Here is an 18,726-nt window from a genome sequence, read left to right on the forward strand (position 1 = left end):
CACCTGACTTCATGGTCACTCTGTGAGGGTGAAGTGAGAGCATACATATAAAATGCCTCAGAAACTTAAAGATCTGAGTGTTTTTGAATAGACCAATGAACTTATCAAGGACCATCCATTTTTTGCAATTCAATATTTTTTTGGTAACTTTTAAACACCAAATAATCCCCAACAAACACATTTACAGATAGTTCCTGAAATGCAGTAAAATATGCTCCCCCTGAACACAAACTTAAGAAAGAAAATGACAAATGAATATAATTTTCAACAAATTTATTAAGTACTTAAATACATAAAGTTATTTGACTTAGATTTTCCATTAGGAACAAGGATGCAGTCCATTAATAGTAATGTGGTTAGACACAGGTTTAGAGTGAAATTCCCTGGCTGCGAAGCCCCTTTCTTGTTGTTTCCTGGCTTTCTGACTGTGGACAAGTTATTTAACCAGCTGTGGCTTAGCTTCCTCTCATGGAGAATGGAGATTATTGTGGAGCCTATGTCATTGGTTAGTTGGGAAAACAAATTAGAATAATATGCAGTATTTGTGAATCTCTAAAACAGAGCCTTGCACATATCAGGTATCAAGAAACGTTCATTAATATAATCAAGGCTAGTTCAGAACACCAAATAAGAAATACTCAAGGATCAACTTCAATGACATATTTCTAAACAACCCCATTAAAAAGAAGGTGATTATGTCTCCATTTCAGTTTTCCACCTCTTAGTCCCAATCCCACGTAGGTTGAGGCTTTCTGGGCCATGTCAGTCCTGACAGTTGTCTCACTTCCTCTCTCAGCCATTCTAGCATATTCTTTCCCAGCCACAGAGATGTCCCTCCTGACGTTTTTGGGTTGGCAGAACCCCATCAAGCTGTTTCACCTCCACCCCTCCTCCCTCCGCGGGGTACGGAACTAAGTCCAGGATTTGTCCCCCTGCTCTGCTCTGCCTCATTTACTCCTCAGTGTCTGGCTCACGACAGCCACTGCAGGTGCCACCTGAAGACAGAAGGAGCCAGACCAGAGTCATGATCCTGAGGGCCATCACCCTTGCTGCCCTGCTGAGACCCATGGCACTGGGGCCATGAGGGGTGAGTGCTCAGGTGGGCCAGAGCGGGGGCGGGGGGGTGACTACAGGAGGTTTTGTAGCCCACAGGTGCTGTTTCCACCCTGTGCCTCTTCTCTCTTCTTTTTCTTCTTCCGTGAGGTCATCTTTTACTTCCTCTCCTTCTATCAACAGTAATGGCCATCGTTTATTGAACACCTACCAAGTGCAAACTCTCATTTCATTTTCACAACAGCGTTTCAGCAAGATGTTTATTATTCTCATTTTAGAAGTGAAAAGGCTGAGGCTCAAGGAGAATAATAAATGTCTCATGAGCCCCATGTCACAGCGCTGATGACTGAAGAGCCTCAGCTCTGCATCCTTCTCAGGAAGGTCTCGCTCTTCGTCTCTCTGACATTTCAGAGATGAACTTCTTGATAGGAGTCTGCAGCGTCTGTTTTCCACTTTCTCCTGGTTCACTCAGTTCTCAGCCCGCTGCGTTGTCCCTTTGCCTCCCAGCTCTGATGCCTCCATACAACCCAAGCCAGCGATCACTTCTCTACGTATATCTTACCTGCGTTATTAGTAATATTTGCAATGTGACCATTTCCTCCTTCCTGGACCTTTTCTCTTGTTCCTTGTCTTTTATGAACACACTTCCTCCTTGTTTCTTCCTACTCTTTAAGCCTGTCGTTTTCAGCCTTTTAAAAAATGTCCATGTTTGCCAGGACCACACACTCAGACCCTGCTGTTATGACTTTTATATAAGTTTCTTGGGTGACCTCATCCAAACGTATAACTTCCCCTACCATGAGGACTCCTACTCCACGTCACTCATCCAGTTTAGCCCAAGAGCTAGCCACTTATTTCAATTTCCCTCAGATCAACTCTATGTTGTCCCCTGGAAATTCAAACTCAGAATGTCCCAAACAGAACATTTTCTCTTCTCTCAAACACTTTCTTATCCTCCATTACCTTTTCAGTCACCGAAGCCACAATTCTCCATATAGCCTGGTTCTCCTGGGCTCCTTCACATCCCTGCTTCTACCACAATGATTACTGATTCCCGTGGCTTCTCATCTCTTTGCACCATCCTAACCCACCTGCTCTCCTCCTTACCCCCTGTTACTGACCCATCTTCTCACGAGTCACTTCCCACTTGATTGCTGAGAAGTCCTACTGGTCTTGCTTTCAAACTAGCTGCCTCCAATCCATCTTCCCTGCTGTTGCCACCTCCAGGTACAATTCTGATCCTGTCACTCTCTTGATTCAGAGCCTTCCACGATTTCCCAGGGGCTGTGAAATAATGTCCGAACACCTACAGTCAGCACACAGGGCAAGTCGCAAGGGAGCCCCACACCCCACTCAGCTCCATGGCACGACGTGTACTTCTCCAAGCTCTTTCACAGCTCTCCACTCCTGAGCCCACTTCTCCTGCTAGAAATGCCATTTCCCCCTATTCTCTCTTTGCTAACTGCAGATGAACACCAGCTCTAAGGAGCCCCACTCAAATCTCATTTTGACTTTGATGCTGTCCTTTTGCTCCCAAATATGTGTAGACCTTTTCATTATTCAGCAGTGATCAACACATACTCGTATGTACAATAATTGTTTTTTCTTTGTCTTTCTCATTCTTTGGATTCCGAGCAGCTTGAGGACAAGGACCCTGTCTTCGGAGTTTTACCTTTAGAGCCTGGAGAGTGAAGCTTCACAATAAGTGTTTCTTTGAATGAAAATTAGCATTTTTGCTTCAAAATGCACAGACACTTATTTCTAAGAATTTGTGAAAAAGATAAAAATGAAATATCCTAAGTTTAACAAACCACATCCATATAGCTAAGTCTGTACTCCATTTTCTCTGTCTCTTTTTTCTTTCAGCTTTTTTTCTGTAGGCGAGTGATTCTCTAGACACTAAATTAAATGGAGGACCCCAAGCAGTCATATGTGACAATGAATCCTGTCACTAGAAGTGTCTAAGGAGAGAATTGGTTTTCCAGTGTTGGGGCTATTCGGGGGAATCTTTAATTAGTGAGTTAGACCACTGAACCCTGCAATGTCATTTCTACTTAGTTCCTCTACCTTTCTCAACCCCTAACGCTCTCATTTTTATTGTTTTACTGTAATACTAATAGATTTTTTTGGGGTCAACCCTTTGTTGCTTCTTACACATCAGTTAAAACTAAGATACTATCCCATAGGTGTTTTAAATGCAACAACTTTTGTTTCCAATGGAAACTGCACTTAAAAACATAAATTCAACAAGAAAACTTGTGAATGTTGTGTTAGTATTAATACTTTTAAATTTAATATGCCTAAAATGAATGTGTTACGAACAAAATTACATAACCTAACATTTTTTATTAAGTGAAGAAAGTAACTTGAAGTCTATCAATAGCACCAAGACTCTGGAGATCTTTTCATTTCCTTCACTACTGAAAAAAATTTCCACTCTGAAAAATTTTTATTCCCTTCTCCCCTCTTCCCTGCCCCACTCTGTGATTTGAGAACTAATTATATGTCTGATCTTGTAAGGACTCTGAGATCTTGTGGGAGTGGTGTAGGGAGGACGATTCAATATTACTTCTACCACGAGTTGTGTTATCTTGAGCCAGTTATCTAACCTTTGTGGTCAGTTCCCTAAATATGCAAAATAAGGCTCTCCATAATGGGGGTAGTGGTGAAGATTCAGTGAATAAGTTGAAAACATAGTAAATACTCAGTAAATATTATCTTATTGTGCTCAATATTGTTACTGTTGTACTGGAGTGACAGATGCTTAAGTCTTCAGGAACAAGAGAAACAACATGAATTTTCAAGAAGTCATTTCTCTCATTTTTGTCTCCCTTCTCTTCTCTTCTCTTCTCTTCTCTTCTCTTCTCTTCTCTTCTCTTCTCTTCTCTTCTCTTCTCTTCTCTTCTCTTCTCTTCTCTTCTCTTCTCTTCTCCTCTTTTCTTTTCTTTTCTTTCATGTTGCATTTCTCATATTCTGTGGTATTCCTTCATGTTCCCGATAACCTTCCGTTTATTTACTTGCTTTCTGTATTCCGTTTACTTTTCCTACTTATCGGCCCATTCTCCAAACTCCCTTCTTCCACATCATGCAGTCCATGTGTCAACCTATGCCGAGTTTGTCCAGACACACAGACGCTCTGGGGAGTACATGTTTGAATTTGATGAGGATGAGCAGTTCTATGTGGACCTGGATAAGGAGACTGGCACCTGCCGGCATTTATTCATGCCTTTGACTATGATGCTCGGAGGGGTATTGCTGACATTGTCATGGCGAGGAAGAACTTGGACACCTTGATCCAACGGTCCAACCACACCAGGGCCCCAAGTGGTACTGCTTTCTCTTGCTTGTTCTTCTATAGCCCAGCTGCAGGGGTGGGAGAGCCCCTCTGCTACACAGAGAATGGGAATCCAGATGCCCACTCATGATGAGTGGGCAGTATTCGGTCCACAAAGGATGGCACAAGGGCTGTCAGAGGAGGCATTTTCTTCTTATTCAAGAAATGTTGGGTTGAGGGAGTCCAGGTCAGGAGCATGAGAAGCTAGGATTCTGGCCTGGGAGCCCTAGGAGTTGGGGGAAAAGCCTGAGACAGGTGACCCCTAATCAGGAGAACATTGGGCTTGAGGTGGGGGAGCCTTTGAGATGCAGCCGAAGGCAGTAGACTCACCAGGTCCTGTGCCTCCTCAGAGCCCCCTGAGGTGACTGTGTTTTCCAAGGAGCCTGTGGAGCTGGGTCAGCCCAACACTCTCATCTGCCACGTGGACAAGTTCTTCCCACCCGTGCTCAATGTCACATGGCTGAGCAATGGGCAGACGGTAACTGAGGGGGTGGCTGAAACCATCTTCCTGCGTAGCAGAGAATTCAGATTCCACAAGTTCCACTACCTGACCTTCCTTCCCATGGCCAATGACGTCTACGACTGCCGGGTGGAACACTGGGGCCTGGACGAGCCGCTCCGCAGGCACTGGGGTATGGAACTCTCTCCCCTTACCAATACCATCCTAATATCATCTTATTTCCAGGAGCCACCTCCCTCAGCACCTGCTTTCCTTAAAACCATGGTTTGTTGTCACTTTGTCCAAATGTCACCATCCCATGCTTTCTAATTCTAATTCTATGTCCTCACACCTGAGGTCAGCTTCTGCTCTCTGCACCTTCTGACTCCATCTTTCCTCTGTGCCCTAGAGGCCCAGGAACTGATCCAGGTGCCTGAGGTGATGGAGACTGTGGTTTGTGCCCTGGGCCTGGTGGTAGGCCTGACAGGAATCATCACAGGCACCATCATCCTGAAGACCAGGTGACCTGACAGCATTTGCGGGTGCAGGGGCCCCTGTGAGTCATCTCAGATGTGGGGGTATTAGGGACACCGTGGAAAGAGGAGGTGGCATGTTATGGGAGGTGGATGTGTTACCTAGCAAGGGTCCACTGCCCTATGTGCATAGAAGCCAATACTATGGCACTGGCTTTTGAAATAAGAAAAGGCTTTTATTTGTGAGTTGATTGGCAAGGAGATAGGAGGCAAGGCTCCAATCTGTCTCTCTGACCCAGGTTTTGGGGCAGGGTTTTAATGGGTAGTAGTTAAGGGTTCACAAGTGTTACTTGTAAATGATGTATCCAAGGTTTAAACTTTGGTTCTGGGTCTTCTTAAAACAGGATAGACCAGTTTGAGCTGCTTCTGCTTTACAGATGGGAAGGAGAAATGCTTCAATGGGGGTTCTTTGGGCCCTTTATGGTTTAGAGTCACTGAGCTAGATGAAAACAATAACAAATACTATGATAAAGAACATCAGTGGAGTTCCTTACTGTGTACCAGGCACTATTTTATATGATTCTTATGTGTTCACTTACTTTAGAGGGGACACAGACATGAGGAGAGGTGAAAAAATCTGTCCAAGATCACACAGCTTGAAATCACACAGCTGGATTTGAACCTGGGCATGGGGGGAAGGGGCTCCAGAGGCTTATTATTGTACTGGAGTGACAGACGCTTAAGTCTTCAGGAACAGGAGAAACAACATGAATTTTCAGTAAGTCATTTCTTTCATTGTTATCCAATATATAGATTATATCATTGGCAGCCAGTATATCTCTACCTTACAATCTTCAAACCTTGATTTTCTTCTGTTTTTATAGTGATGTCTAGAACCTCCCATACTAGTTAGACATTTTTTTTAAAAAAAGCAATCTAACTTTATTTTTTAAATAATTGTTTATTTTTTCAATTATAATTGACATACAATATATTAGTTTCAGGTATATAACATAGTGATTAGACATTTATATGTTATAACTTACAAAGTGATCACCCTAATGGATCCAGTACCCATCTGACTTCATACATAGTTATTATAATATTATTGACTATATTCTTTATGCTATACTTTACATCCCCATGACTATTTTGTAACTACCAGTTTGTACTTTTTAATCTCTTCCTCTTTTTCACCCATACCTCAACACTCCTCCCATCTGGCAACCATCAAAATGTTCTCTGTATCTATGAGTTTCTGTTTTTTGTGTTTTTTTTTAAAGATTTTACTGGGGAAGGGGAACAGGACTTTATTGGGGAACAGTGTGTACTTCCAGGACTTCTTTCAAAGTCAAGTTTTTGTCTTTTCAATCTTAGTTGTGGAGGGTGCCGTTCAGCTTCAAATTGTTGTCCTTTCAGTCTTAGTTGTGGAAGGTGCAGCTCAGCTCCAGGTCCAGTTGCCATTGCTAGTTGCAGGGGGCACAGCCCACCATCCCTTGCGGGAGTCAAGGAATCGAACCAGCAACCTTGTGGTTGAGAGCCCACTGGTCCATGTGGGAATTGAACTAGCAGCCTTTGGAGTTAGGAGCACGGAGCTCCAACTCCCTGAGCCACCGGGCCGGCCCAGTTTTGCTTGTTTTTTCAATTTTGTCCTTTAGATTCCACATATAAGTGAAATCATATGGCATTTGTCTTTCTCTGTCTGACTTACTCCACTCAGCAAAATATCGTTTAGGTTCACCCTTGTTGTTGCAGATGGCAAGATTTCATTCCTTTTATGGTTGAGTAATGTTCCATTGCATATATGTACCACCTCTTCTTTATCCATTCATCCATTGATGTATACCCAGGATGCCTCCATATCATGGATATTGTAAATAATGCTGCAATGAACATATGGGTACACATGTCCCTTCGAAGTAGTGTTTTGGGTTTCTTTGGATAAATACCCAGAAGTGGAATTACTGGGTCCTACTTTGTCTCTTTTATAGCTTTTGTATTAAAGTTGATTTTATCTATTTTAAGCATTGCTACCCCAGTTTTTTTGTTTCTATTTTCTTTCTTTTTTTAAAAAAGATTTTTTTTTAAAATTGGGGAAGCGGAACAGGACTTTATTGGGGAATAGTGTGTACTTTCAGGACTTTTTCCAAGTCAAGTTGTTGTCCTTTCAGTCTTAGTTGTGGAGGGAGCAGCTCAGCTGCAGGTCCAGTTGCCATTGTTAGTTGAAGGGGTGCAGCCCAGCGTCCTTTGCGGGAGTCCAACTGGCAACCTTATGGTTGAGAGGACGCACTCCAACCAACTGAGCCATCCGGGAGCTCAGCGGCAGCTCAGCTCAAGGTGCTGTGTTTAATCTTAGTTGCAGGGGGCGCTGCCCACCATCCCTTGTGGGAGTCGAGGAATCAAAACGGCAACCTTGTGGTTGGGAGCCCACTGGCCCATGTGGGAATTGAACTGGCAGCCTTCGGCATTAGGAACACAGATCTCCAACAGCCTGAGCCATTGGGCCAGCTCCTGTTGATATTTTCATGAAGTATTTTCCATCCCTTTACTTTCAGTCTGTGTGTCTTTCAATCTAAAGTGAGCCTCTTGCAGGTAGCATATGTAAGGGTCTTGTTTTCTTAACCATTCAGAGACCCTATCTTTGACAGAGCATTCAATCCACTTACATTTAAAGTAATTGTTGGTAGATATATAGTTATTGCCATTTTGTTATTCATATTTTTTATATTTCTTCCTCCTCCTCCTCCTCCTCTTTCTCCTTTTCTCTCTCTTTCACCTTCTTCTTCAATAAGTCCCTTTAACATTTCTTGTAGTACTGGTTTGGTGGTGATGAACTCCTTTAGCTTTTTCTTGTCTAGGAAGCTATTTATCTGTCCTTCAATTCTAAATGATAGCTTTGCTGAGTATAATAATCTTAGTTGTAGGTTCTTGCTTTTCATCACTTTGAATATTTCATGCCAAATCCCTTCTGGCCTGCAAAACTTCTGTTGAGAAATCAACGGACAGTCTTATGGGAACTCCTTTGTAGGTAACTAACTGCTTTGCTCTTGCTCCTTTTAAGATTCTCTCTTTGTCTTTAACATTTGGCATTTTAACTATAATGTGTCTTGGTGTGGGCCTCTTTGGGTTCATCTTGTTTGGGACTCTGCACTTCCTGAACTTGTATGTCTATTTCCTTCTTCAAGTTAGGGAAGGTTTCCATCATTAATTATTTCTTCAAATAGGTTTTCAATTCCTTGCTTTCTCTCTTCTCCTTCTGGTAGTCCTATCATTTGAATGTTGGTACACTTGATGCTATCCTTAAGAGGCCCCTTAAGCTATCTTTGTTTTTTGCATTCTTTTTTTCTTTTTGCTGTTCTGATTGGGTGTTTTCTGCTACCTTACCTTCTAAATCACTGATTCAGTCCTCTGCTTCGTCTAATCTACTGTTGATTCCCTTTAATGTATTCTTCATTTCAGTTATTGTATGCTTTATTTCTGGAGATTTGTTTTCTATCTCCATTTTTATGTTTCCTAGCTCTTCGTTAAAATTATCCCTGAGTTCATCGAGCATCTTTATAACCAGTGGTTTTTTATTTTTAATTTATTTTTTTAATGAGTGAGAGATTTTCTTTTTTAAAAATTTTATTGGGGAATATTGGGGAACAGTGTGTTTCTCCAGGGCCCATCAGCTCCAAGTTGCCCTTCAATCTACTTGTGGAGGGTGCAGCTCAGCTCCAAGTCCAGGTTGCCGTGTTTAATCTTAGTTGCAGGGGGCGCAGCCCATCATCCCATGTGGGAATTGAACTGGCAACCTTATTGTTGAAAGCTCATGCTCTAACTAACTGAGCCATCTGGTCGCCCCTCTGGAAGTTCAGTGGCAGTTCATTGTCTTCAATCTAATTTTGGAGGGCGCGGCTCACTGGCCCATGTGGGAATCGAGCTAGCAACCCTGTTGTTCAGGGCTTGCACTCTAACCAACTGAGCTATGCTTCTGCCCTGTAACCAGTGTTTTGAACTCTGCATCTGGTAGATTGCTTGTCTCCATTTTGTTTAGTTCTTTTTCTGGAGCTTTGTTATATTCTTTCATTTGGGACATGATTTTTTGTCTCACCATTTTGGCTGCCTCCCTGTGTTTATTTCTATGTATTAGGGGCTGCTGATATGTCTCCTGGCCTTATGTAGTAGGTGCCCTGTGTGGCCCAGTGGTGCAGTCTCCCTGGTCACCTAAACTGGGTCCTCCAGGTATGTTTGTTTTGTGGGTTGTGTGTGCCCTTCTGTTGTAGTTGAGCCTTGGTTGCTGTTTGCATGTCATTAGAAGAGATTGACCCATGGGTTTATCGGTTGTGAGGACAGTTGTGACTACAGTGGAGGAGCTGTTGTACAGGGGCTTACTCTATGGAGTAGGATTCACTTTAGCAAGGCTCTGGTGCCTGCCCAGCCTGCCTTTTTGGTATATCATCCTCGGAGGCAGCTGAGTGGTGGGTACTCTGTTCAGTCTGAAGCTGGCCACGGGGGACCCTACTGCATGTCAGGTCCAGCAGTGGCCTGTGTCTTGCCTGGGACCACCTGGCATGAGCCACAAAACAATCTGCAGATGGCCGCCATCCACACTGGGCTCAGAGGTGCCTTGAGAGGCCGAGTAACAAACTGAGACTGGCTGCCACTAGTGGCAGGTTTGGGGTTCCTCAGCCAGAGGTGTAGGCCACGCTGAAGTCAAATGCTGTTTGTTTTGGGTTTAATGAACCTTGAGAGAGTTTAGGAAAGTCTGCAACATGAGCCAAGACAACCCATTTGTATGGAAAAGCCACTGGAAGCAGCTTGGGTGGGCCTGCAAGTGGGTGGGGCAGGTTCTCAGGGAGTCATCAGGGCAGAGTGAACAGAGTTAGACAGTTTGATGGAGACTCAGATATGGCACCCACCTGCATTTGCGTACCAGGAGTGGGGAGGCCTCAACAAAGAAACAATTGATTCTGCCAGCACTTCTGTCTGGGAGAAAGCTGCCCCTCCAGCCTTCATCCTGAAGCCAGACAATTCAGTTCCTCCCCATGTGTCCCTGGTGCCTTTTGAGCTGTTGCCCAGTGCTGGAGCTCAGAGTGAGTCTGTTGGCAAATAAGTCTCTGCACAGGCCTTTTAAGAGGAATGCCTGGGACTCCCGCCACTCTTCATCTCACTCAGCCACAATCTCCACTGGTTTTCACAGCCAGAAGTTGTGGGGACTTCTCTTCCTGGCACTGGAACCCTGGGCTGGGGAACCTGGTGTGGTGCTGGGACTCCTCGCTTCTCTAGGGGGGGCCTCTGCAGGTGAGATATCCCTCCTGATTTTCAATGGTCACATGTGGGTATGAAACCAGCTCGTTCCTCATCTCTGCCCCTCCTACCAGTCTTGAGGTGGCTTCTTCTGTATATCATTAGTGGTAGGATTTATGATTAGCTAGACTTCAGGTGATTTTCAATGATGGTTGTTCTGTAGTTTAGTTGTAATTTTGATGTGGTCATGAGAAGACGTGAGCACAGTGTTTACCTACTCAGCCATCTTGATCAGAAATCCTAATTAGACATTTGTAATAATAAAGGGCATCCTACCTTTTGCATAATCTCAAAGGGAATGTATCTAATTGCTCTATAAATATATTTGCCATAGATTTTTGGTTTATAATCTTTACCATGTGGTGAAATTTATCAGATTCTGTTCATACATTTATTGAGTTGAATTCAGTTGACATTAATATTAATTTTCTTTTTTGGTTTACTAATTTTTTGGTCATATTGTAAGTTTCTTGACATTGAACTATCATTGCATTCCTAGGATTTTTGTGTAGGTCTCAGCCTATCAATACTGATGCTATGAGGTAGGAATGCCTGAGGCACTAACGTGGGCCCCACAGACATTCCAATAACCAGAGCCAATGTTGTGGCTGGACTGGCCCTTGTGGTTCTATTATATTGCGAGATGTATCTCAGCAACAACCATCAGGGAACTTTGAAAAAACAAAACAAAACAAAACAAAACAAGATTTATTACTGATATGTCGTGGAAGATATACAGCATCATGCCCAGGGCAGCACAGTGAGGTTTCTGGCAGGGAGGTAGAGAGAGGTCGATTTGGGGGTTTTCCTTTATTGGGGTTGAGGGTGTGGTGCCAGGGTTGCACAGGTTGACTATTTATTGGTGAATTTAAAACAGTAGAGCAAGAATTAAAGCATGGGAAGGGAAAAGCAGGGTCACTCAAGCAGTCAGTTATCTAGGTCACCCAGAGGTTTCTAAAAGGGGAGCTTCATGGGTGGAGCGGTCTGGCTTTTTCTGGTTGTGTAGCTGGCAATATGTATATTTGAGGTAAATGTCTTTGAATAGATGCCTCTGCAATCAAAAGCTTAATGTCAGGCACTTACATTACAATAAAAAAAGCTAATTGTAAGGCATTTACATTATACTGGGATAAATCTTATTTGCTCAAAATGAATTATTTTTGTAATACTCATACACTGTTGGATTTGGTGACATGGATGAAATTATTTCATTATTTTCTTCTTTTGTACTATCCTTAGCTCTCTCTGGAAATAAAGATGCATCAGCCTCATAAAATGAATTGGAAAGCTTTTGTTTATTTCTATGTTTTAGAATAACACATAAAGGAGAGGGATGATTTGTGTGTTTTTTTTTTTCTTCACAGTAACAACCAGATTTGTACTCCAGTCACAGAGTACAGGCATTGGATCTTAACAATCATGTATAAATAAATAATAATAAGGTTTTGGAAGCCAAGTGTTTTAAATGAATTAAAACTGTGTTATCTGTAACCTAGTAACAACTTGAACAGATTACAGATGGGTAGCAAACCCAACAGTAAGAAGAATCTAAAAGACTATAACGGGTATGTTGTCTTTCCAGGGATTTTCATTGTTTCTGTCAGGGAAAGAACGCTTGCTGCTAGAATGGCTCCTGTGATCCCCAAATGTTTGTTCTATATACCGTGGGTGCATTACCAAAGATTAGGGGCAGATTTTTTTCTGGTCAGGGTAGGACTTACCAGGTTCCAGTTTTTGGGAAGAGCTGAAAAGAGGGCCAAAGAAATCTGGGACTTACTCTCCTTAGGGATGCCACTGACATGTCCCTTCACTACAGCCTGTTTGCTTTTTGCCTTGACAAAGTTGCAAGGATGTAGTGTTATGGGACACCTCATTGATCTAAGGGCTGTCACTGAGGAATGATTTGTTTATGAAATGTGGTTGAACTTTTCCAACTGCAATGTTATCAGGACAAGGACCATTGGGAAGGTATTCTTTGCTTCTCAGTTCAGTGTCTTTGATGTTCATTACTCTTTTAGTTTTCTATTTCTTTCTGTAGTTTTGACCTTTCTAGAAATTTATCCATCTCATCTAAAATTTCCGACTTATTGGCATAGTGTTATTCATAACAATTTTTCTTTTCATTTAAAAATGCATGTATATATAATTATTTCTCCTTTTCATTCTGAATCTCCTACATGTTCCTGAACAGTCTGTCAGAGGACTATAAGACTCTTTAAATGTTCCACTGAATCAAAATTTGATTTTGTTTATCTTCCCTACTTTTTTTCTATTTCATTGATCTTGCCATGTCTTTGTTATTTACATACTACTTTGCTTTTGCTGTTTTTCTACATTTTCAACCTCTTACTGGAAATGATTAGCTCATTTATTTTCAGGCTTCCTTTTCCTAATAAATTTGTTTAAAAGCTAGACATTTCCTTTGAGGTATTGCTTTTGATATATAAGTTTTCATTGAGTACTAAGTCTTCCATCATTTGTGCTTTCATTCCTCTTGTTATTTCCTTGCATGTTATAGGTATATGAAATTAATTAATTTATATTTTAAAATTGATTTAGAATTCAATTGCATTATGGCTAAAAACAAAGTTTATGTGATATTAATTTTAACATACTGAGGTTTCCTTTGTGGCATACTAAATGTTAAGTTTTCAAAAATATTCCATGTTTACTTGAAAATAATGTGTATGTTATATTCTCTTTGTTGGTTGTAGAGCTCTCTACGTAACTAATTATTTGAGCCTTTTGATTATGTTATTTAGATCACCTATAACTCTGTTTATTTTCTCTTTGCTTCAGCTCTTAGTTTTTGAGGATATGTTAAAATCTCCAGCTACTATTTTAGATTGCCCATTTTTAGTCTTTTCCATGTACTTCTGTCATTTGTTGTTCTTATATTTTAAGGTTTTATTTTCAGGGGCATATGTGTTCGTGACTATTATAGTTTTTTTTTCTTTTGCTTTTAATTTTCTTTTGGCAGATACTAGATTTGTTATGTCAGCTATGTTTGTTTCATATCTGCCTGAAATATATTTTTTATTATTTCAACCTTTTTATATTCTTTTATTATGTTTGAATTTGTTAGATCTTCTTGAACATACAATCTGAGGGTTTCTTCTTTTTAGTTGGTTAACCAATTTATTGCAATTATTATTATATTAAAACTTTATTATCATATTATTAAATGTTGTATTTAATATACTTTATTCTTATTCATTTTTCTCATTTCTTCTGTTATGCCAAATTCTGCTGTTATAAAAGTTGTATGTTCTAATTATACTTATAAAATGGTTTATCTTAACTTACATGTATTTACTGTATTGATTTTAAAAAAGCCTGATGAGTTCCTATATTCTCTCTGCTTCACAAAAAAGACAAGTACTTTGCAGTACTTTTGTTTTCCCCTATTATTACCACTTACCACCTCCTCTATGTTGATATTAACTACAGTTTTAGTTTTTTTAAATTATTTATTTATTTATTTATTTATTTATTTATTTATTTATTTACTGGGGTGCAGTGTGTTTCTCCAGGATGTCAAGTCATTGTTTTTGCAATCTAGTTGTGTGTGTGTGTGGAGGGGTGGGATGGGGGTGCAGCTTAGCTCCAAGTCAAGTGGTTGTTTTCAATCTGGTTGTGGAGGGCGCAGCTCACTGGCGACCTTGGTGTTATGAACACCCACTCCAACCACTGAGCCAACCGGCTGCCCACTGGCGGCTCAGCTCCAAGCTCAAGTTGTTGCTTCTCACTGGTCCTTGTTGTTAAGAGCTCGTGCTCTAACCAACTGAGCCATCCGGCCGCCCTTTTGGTTTGTTTTAAACACAGTTTTTCCTACCTTTTAAAAAATTCAGTCTCCGTTTTTTAAGATAAACTTTGTTGAATAATTTCTATTTTTTATTTCCCACATTTCTTATAGCATCCTCTTGGATGTGTTTCTCTTGTTTTTTTGGCAGAGAGGGGGGTACTTTTTCTAAAAATATTTTAAAAGTGGTTCCTTGACTAGCCAAATATCTAAGGTTGAAATGTTCAAGAATATCTACATTGCATTAAAATGACCTTTGTTGGGGTATATATTTTGGGATCGAATGTTCTTTTTCTTAACGTCTATGAAAGTAACAGCCCATTGCCTGCAGGCGTTACGCGTTGTTGATAATGATGTCTATCTCATTCTTGTTCTTTTACAGATGGATCTGTTCTTGTTCTTTTATGGATGGAACTTCTCTCTCTGCAAGTGTTTAGAATTTTCTTTGTTTTTGAAGTTCTTACAGTTTCCTTATAGTATATCTAGATATGTGTGCTTTTTAAATATATGCATTTCTAAATAATTTATTTGTCACTCAATGCACCATTTCAAACTAAATTATTTCATCTTTCTTTAAACCCTCGACATCTATTCTTTTTTCCAGACATTTCATCTCTCTTTACTTTTCATCTCCTACTTTCTTAGTGTCTAATTATCAAGATATCAGACTGTCTATTTCTATTCTTCATGTCTCATAGCTTTTCTTTTATATTTCCTATTATTTATTCTCTCATACTGACATCAGGATTTTCTCAGTCTGACTGTGTATTTATTAATTATTCTCCAGTTGCAAAAGTCCCACTAGTTATCTCATCTAAATGTTCTTTGTTCCAACCATTATTAAAACTCAATATTTCTGCTTGATTTATTGGTTTCTTGTTTTTACTTCAAATAACCAATATCCTTCTTTACCTCTCTCCTTAAACCCTTTTTACTGTGAACAGAAGACATATGTAAGAAATACACAAAACAATAATGTTCAGCCAATGATTATCAAGCCAACACTTACGTAACTAGTATCTAGGTCAAGAAATAGAACATTGCCAGCATCCCAGAGGCCCTCTTTTGACCAGCAGATAATTGGTGAACTTTGCAGGAACCAGAAGCTCTTTATATCTATAATGCCTAGCATAGTTCCTGGTACATAGTATATGTCAGTATATGTCTCTGGTGTAAATGAGTAATTAATTACTTATTTAATGTGTACTCACTGAATACTTTCTAACCTCCAAAGACTTCAACTCATTTGATTCCAAATCACATATCCACGTGACTTGCTTTGGACAATGGAATGTGAGAATTGATGTGTTATTTCCAGGAGGGATCATTAAGAGCCAGTGTACAGATTCACTAGGTTCTCTTCACTCAGCTGGAGAGATTATGCGAGCAGATGCTGAGATAAAGGTCTGTCAGCCTGGCTCCCCGAGTACCTGTGATCGCCAGAGCTGCTCTGCTGACTCTCACTGGACATGTGGCATAAGCAAAAACTAGACATCAGGGAACTTTTTACTTCAGCTCTGTTATATTACTCTTACTATACAACAGGCATAGAAAGAGCGGCGTTCAAAGAGACTTAGAAGAAGCAGAGCGGCAGGAGAATTACAAAAATATTTCATCACACAAGTCAAGGGAGCAGAAATTTCAGGAAGGAGGACATAGTTAATAGTGTTAGATGTTCATAAGCCGTAGCTAAGGTACATGTCACTGAGCCTGGTAGTAAACGGCTGTTGGAGCCCCGCTGAGCAGCCTCCCACGGTGTGCATCTCCTCCTCCAACTTCCATCAGCTCACTGTTGGGCTTCGCTGGCTTTGGAATTTCAGAGCATGTGGGCTGTGGAGACCTGGAGGGAGGGAAACGTCATGTCCCTCAGGTGCCCCTGACTTCTCACTGATCCTCGGGGCTAGTAACATCTGCCGGGAAGACCACCTTCTCCTGAGGGGCCAAGAGGGAAGAAAATGAAGGGAGCGGCTGTAAAGGCGTAGAGGATGCAAAGCTACATTGGGAGTCCTAACCCCACTACGTTTGTCCTGCTGCAGGTGACAAGCTTTCCGTGACAGAAGAGGACATAGGGGACACCCCAGGGTCAGGTCTACTTTAAAGCTTGAACCCCTTTGAATCTCTGCTCAACACCCCAAACCCCTCCAATTCCTGCCTGTGTGTGATCCTACTCACACGTAAACCTGCAAAGGCCTGACACATAGAAAGTACTTAATACATGTTGAAACTTGAAGTGTGGTGAAAAGTGGTCCCCACCCTGGATGGTCTCTAAGCCCCAGTCTCCTCTGGGACTTCTCCCTACCTAGCATCCTTCCTGAGACATCCCAGAGACCTATAAATACCTGTGTGTCAGAGCTAGATGTGTCTGGTGCCTTCTTTGCGACTCCAGGGACTTTCTCCGGTGTCTCTATACTTCACTTCCTATGAACATGCATCCTGGAGCTGCAATATAGGTGCAGACACTGGTTTCTGACTCTGCCAGGAGGTAGGTCTAGAGAATGTTCACTCCGCCCTGGGTACATCTCTAGCCTATAGTGTGGGGTAGAGACAACAAGGATGGTTGGTGCTCACTACGCGGCTGATTTACTCTGAACTATTCCTCACATCATCTCTGTGCCAACGCTCACCTCCTTTGACCCTCCTGTCTTATTTCACCCAGAATTCTGATTGCTTCTGGACTCTGACTTCTGGGGCTTCCCACCTCTTCTAGGCCCACTAGACCCACCATTTTGCAGGAATTTCTCATAGTAAAGGTGTTAAGTCTTTAGTGACTCAATGTTTTCTTTTACACCATAGCCCTCTCGCAGAACACAGAGACATCTAAGGTGGGGCTGGGTCCAGGAGAAGGACAAGCGCAGTGTCATCTGTACTGTATCCACTGATATCCCCGCCCCACCCCATCAAGCTTTACTTTATTCCTCCCATTTCTTCCAGGAGCATTTGCAATCAGCTTTCAAGATCCCCAGTATGTTATCTGGTTTACTGATGTATAAATCCCAGTTGTGGATTAAGGTCATATCTCTCCCACAAGGTACTTGGGCCCAGAGCAAAGTGTGGAAATATGGATGAGAACCTGTTTCAGTTGTAGAATTTTAACATAAACTACTATACCATTCTGTCATGCATGATCTTGGTGGTGAACTGGAACTAGAAATTAAGAAGTGCAAGGAGGAACTCAGAAGTCATAATTTTAAATTTTGCATAAGAGAGGCAGCTTGAGGAGGAGGCCATTTCCTGTTTCTCACTCCCTTTCTGGCCCTGTCCTAATGTGCTGGATGTGGGAGTTCTGGACGTGGGGACGTGGGGGACAGTCAGCTGCAGTGGGTATCCTGCTGGCCTTAACCACAGCTTGTCACCATTATCCTCCTCTGCTCCTCTGGCCACCACTGGTCCGGAGGGAGGGGCTTCTGCCTGGTTCTGTGGCAGAGGCCTCCACCTGGATCACTGATTCTACAGCGTGATCTTGGATCCCGGGTACTGCAGACTAAACATGGTTTCCCCTTCACAATCTTTGATATTGAAATGTCTTTTTTGTTGCTTTTTTTTGTTTGTTTTGTTTTTTGGTTTTTTGAGGTATAATTGACATGCAACATTATATTAGTTTCAGGAGTTGTTAAGAGAGTAAGTCTTAAAAGTTCTCATTACAAGAAAAAAATTGTAACTATGTACAGTGATGGATGTTGATTAGACTTATTATGATGATCATTTCGCAATATATACAAATATCAAATCATTATGTTGTACACCTGAAATGTCATCTTGGTGACCCCTCTGTGAGAACCTTGTCCCTCCAAAGTCATTCCAGACCACCAGGTACCATTGTGCCCTACAGACACACACACTGATTTCCTTCTCTCTCTGGTGGCAATAGTGGTCCCCGGGCAATGTTGGACCCCCAAAGCCTTTCTGTGGAGTGGGCCCACATTCAAAGCCCCCTAAAGTCATTTTCCTGAGCTGGGCCCTCTAAGAGCAGCAGCTCTGCACTTACCTGGGGTGTCTATGCCCTTTGCCACAGGGGAGCACAGCATTGCCAGGGACACCATCAGAGCTGCCATCCAGAGGGCCCCAGTGGCCTGCAGGCCCACCATCCTGGAGCCCGGGAAAGGCGGGGGCCGAGAGAATTACAGTCAGAGCAGCTCTCACTCAATGGGCCTCACTCCTAAAATATTAGAGATGATGAGTCAGGACAGCCTTATGGTGTGGCCAGATTCTGAAAAAGGGGCCAATTAGTAGGAATTGTCACTCTCCGGGCAGAGATTTGGTGTAAAGCCAAACTTTGATTGGATACTTCATGGCATAAGATTAATCAGAGACAGTATAAGAAAAGGGATCCTCATTT

General features: G+C 41.8%; 2 protein-coding genes across 2 annotated transcripts in view; one reads left to right on the top strand and one right to left on the bottom strand.

Moving 5' to 3' along the window:
* LOC109450912 (HLA class II histocompatibility antigen, DP beta 1 chain) overlaps positions 1 to 18,726 on the bottom strand; it is a 41,968-nt gene that overhangs the window by 14,232 nt on the left and 9,010 nt on the right. The window contains 1 exon segment of the mRNA XM_088796336.1: positions 18,376 to 18,546. Coding sequence (XP_088652462.1) covers positions 18,376 to 18,475 — 100 coding nt within the window. The 5' untranslated portion in view covers positions 18,476 to 18,546.
* LOC109450913 (HLA class II histocompatibility antigen, DP alpha 1 chain) lies at positions 1,081 to 5,351 on the top strand. Its single transcript, XM_019738665.3, is given in 5 exon segments — positions 1,081 to 1,087; positions 4,145 to 4,261; positions 4,264 to 4,380; positions 4,738 to 5,019; positions 5,236 to 5,351. Coding segments are annotated over 5 exon segments (639 nt in total).

This window comes from Rhinolophus sinicus, chromosome 2 (genome assembly GCF_057876585.1).
Source record: "Rhinolophus sinicus isolate RSI-liver-muscle chromosome 2, RSI-T2T, whole genome shotgun sequence".
NCBI lineage: Eukaryota > Metazoa > Chordata > Mammalia > Chiroptera > Rhinolophidae > Rhinolophus > Rhinolophus sinicus.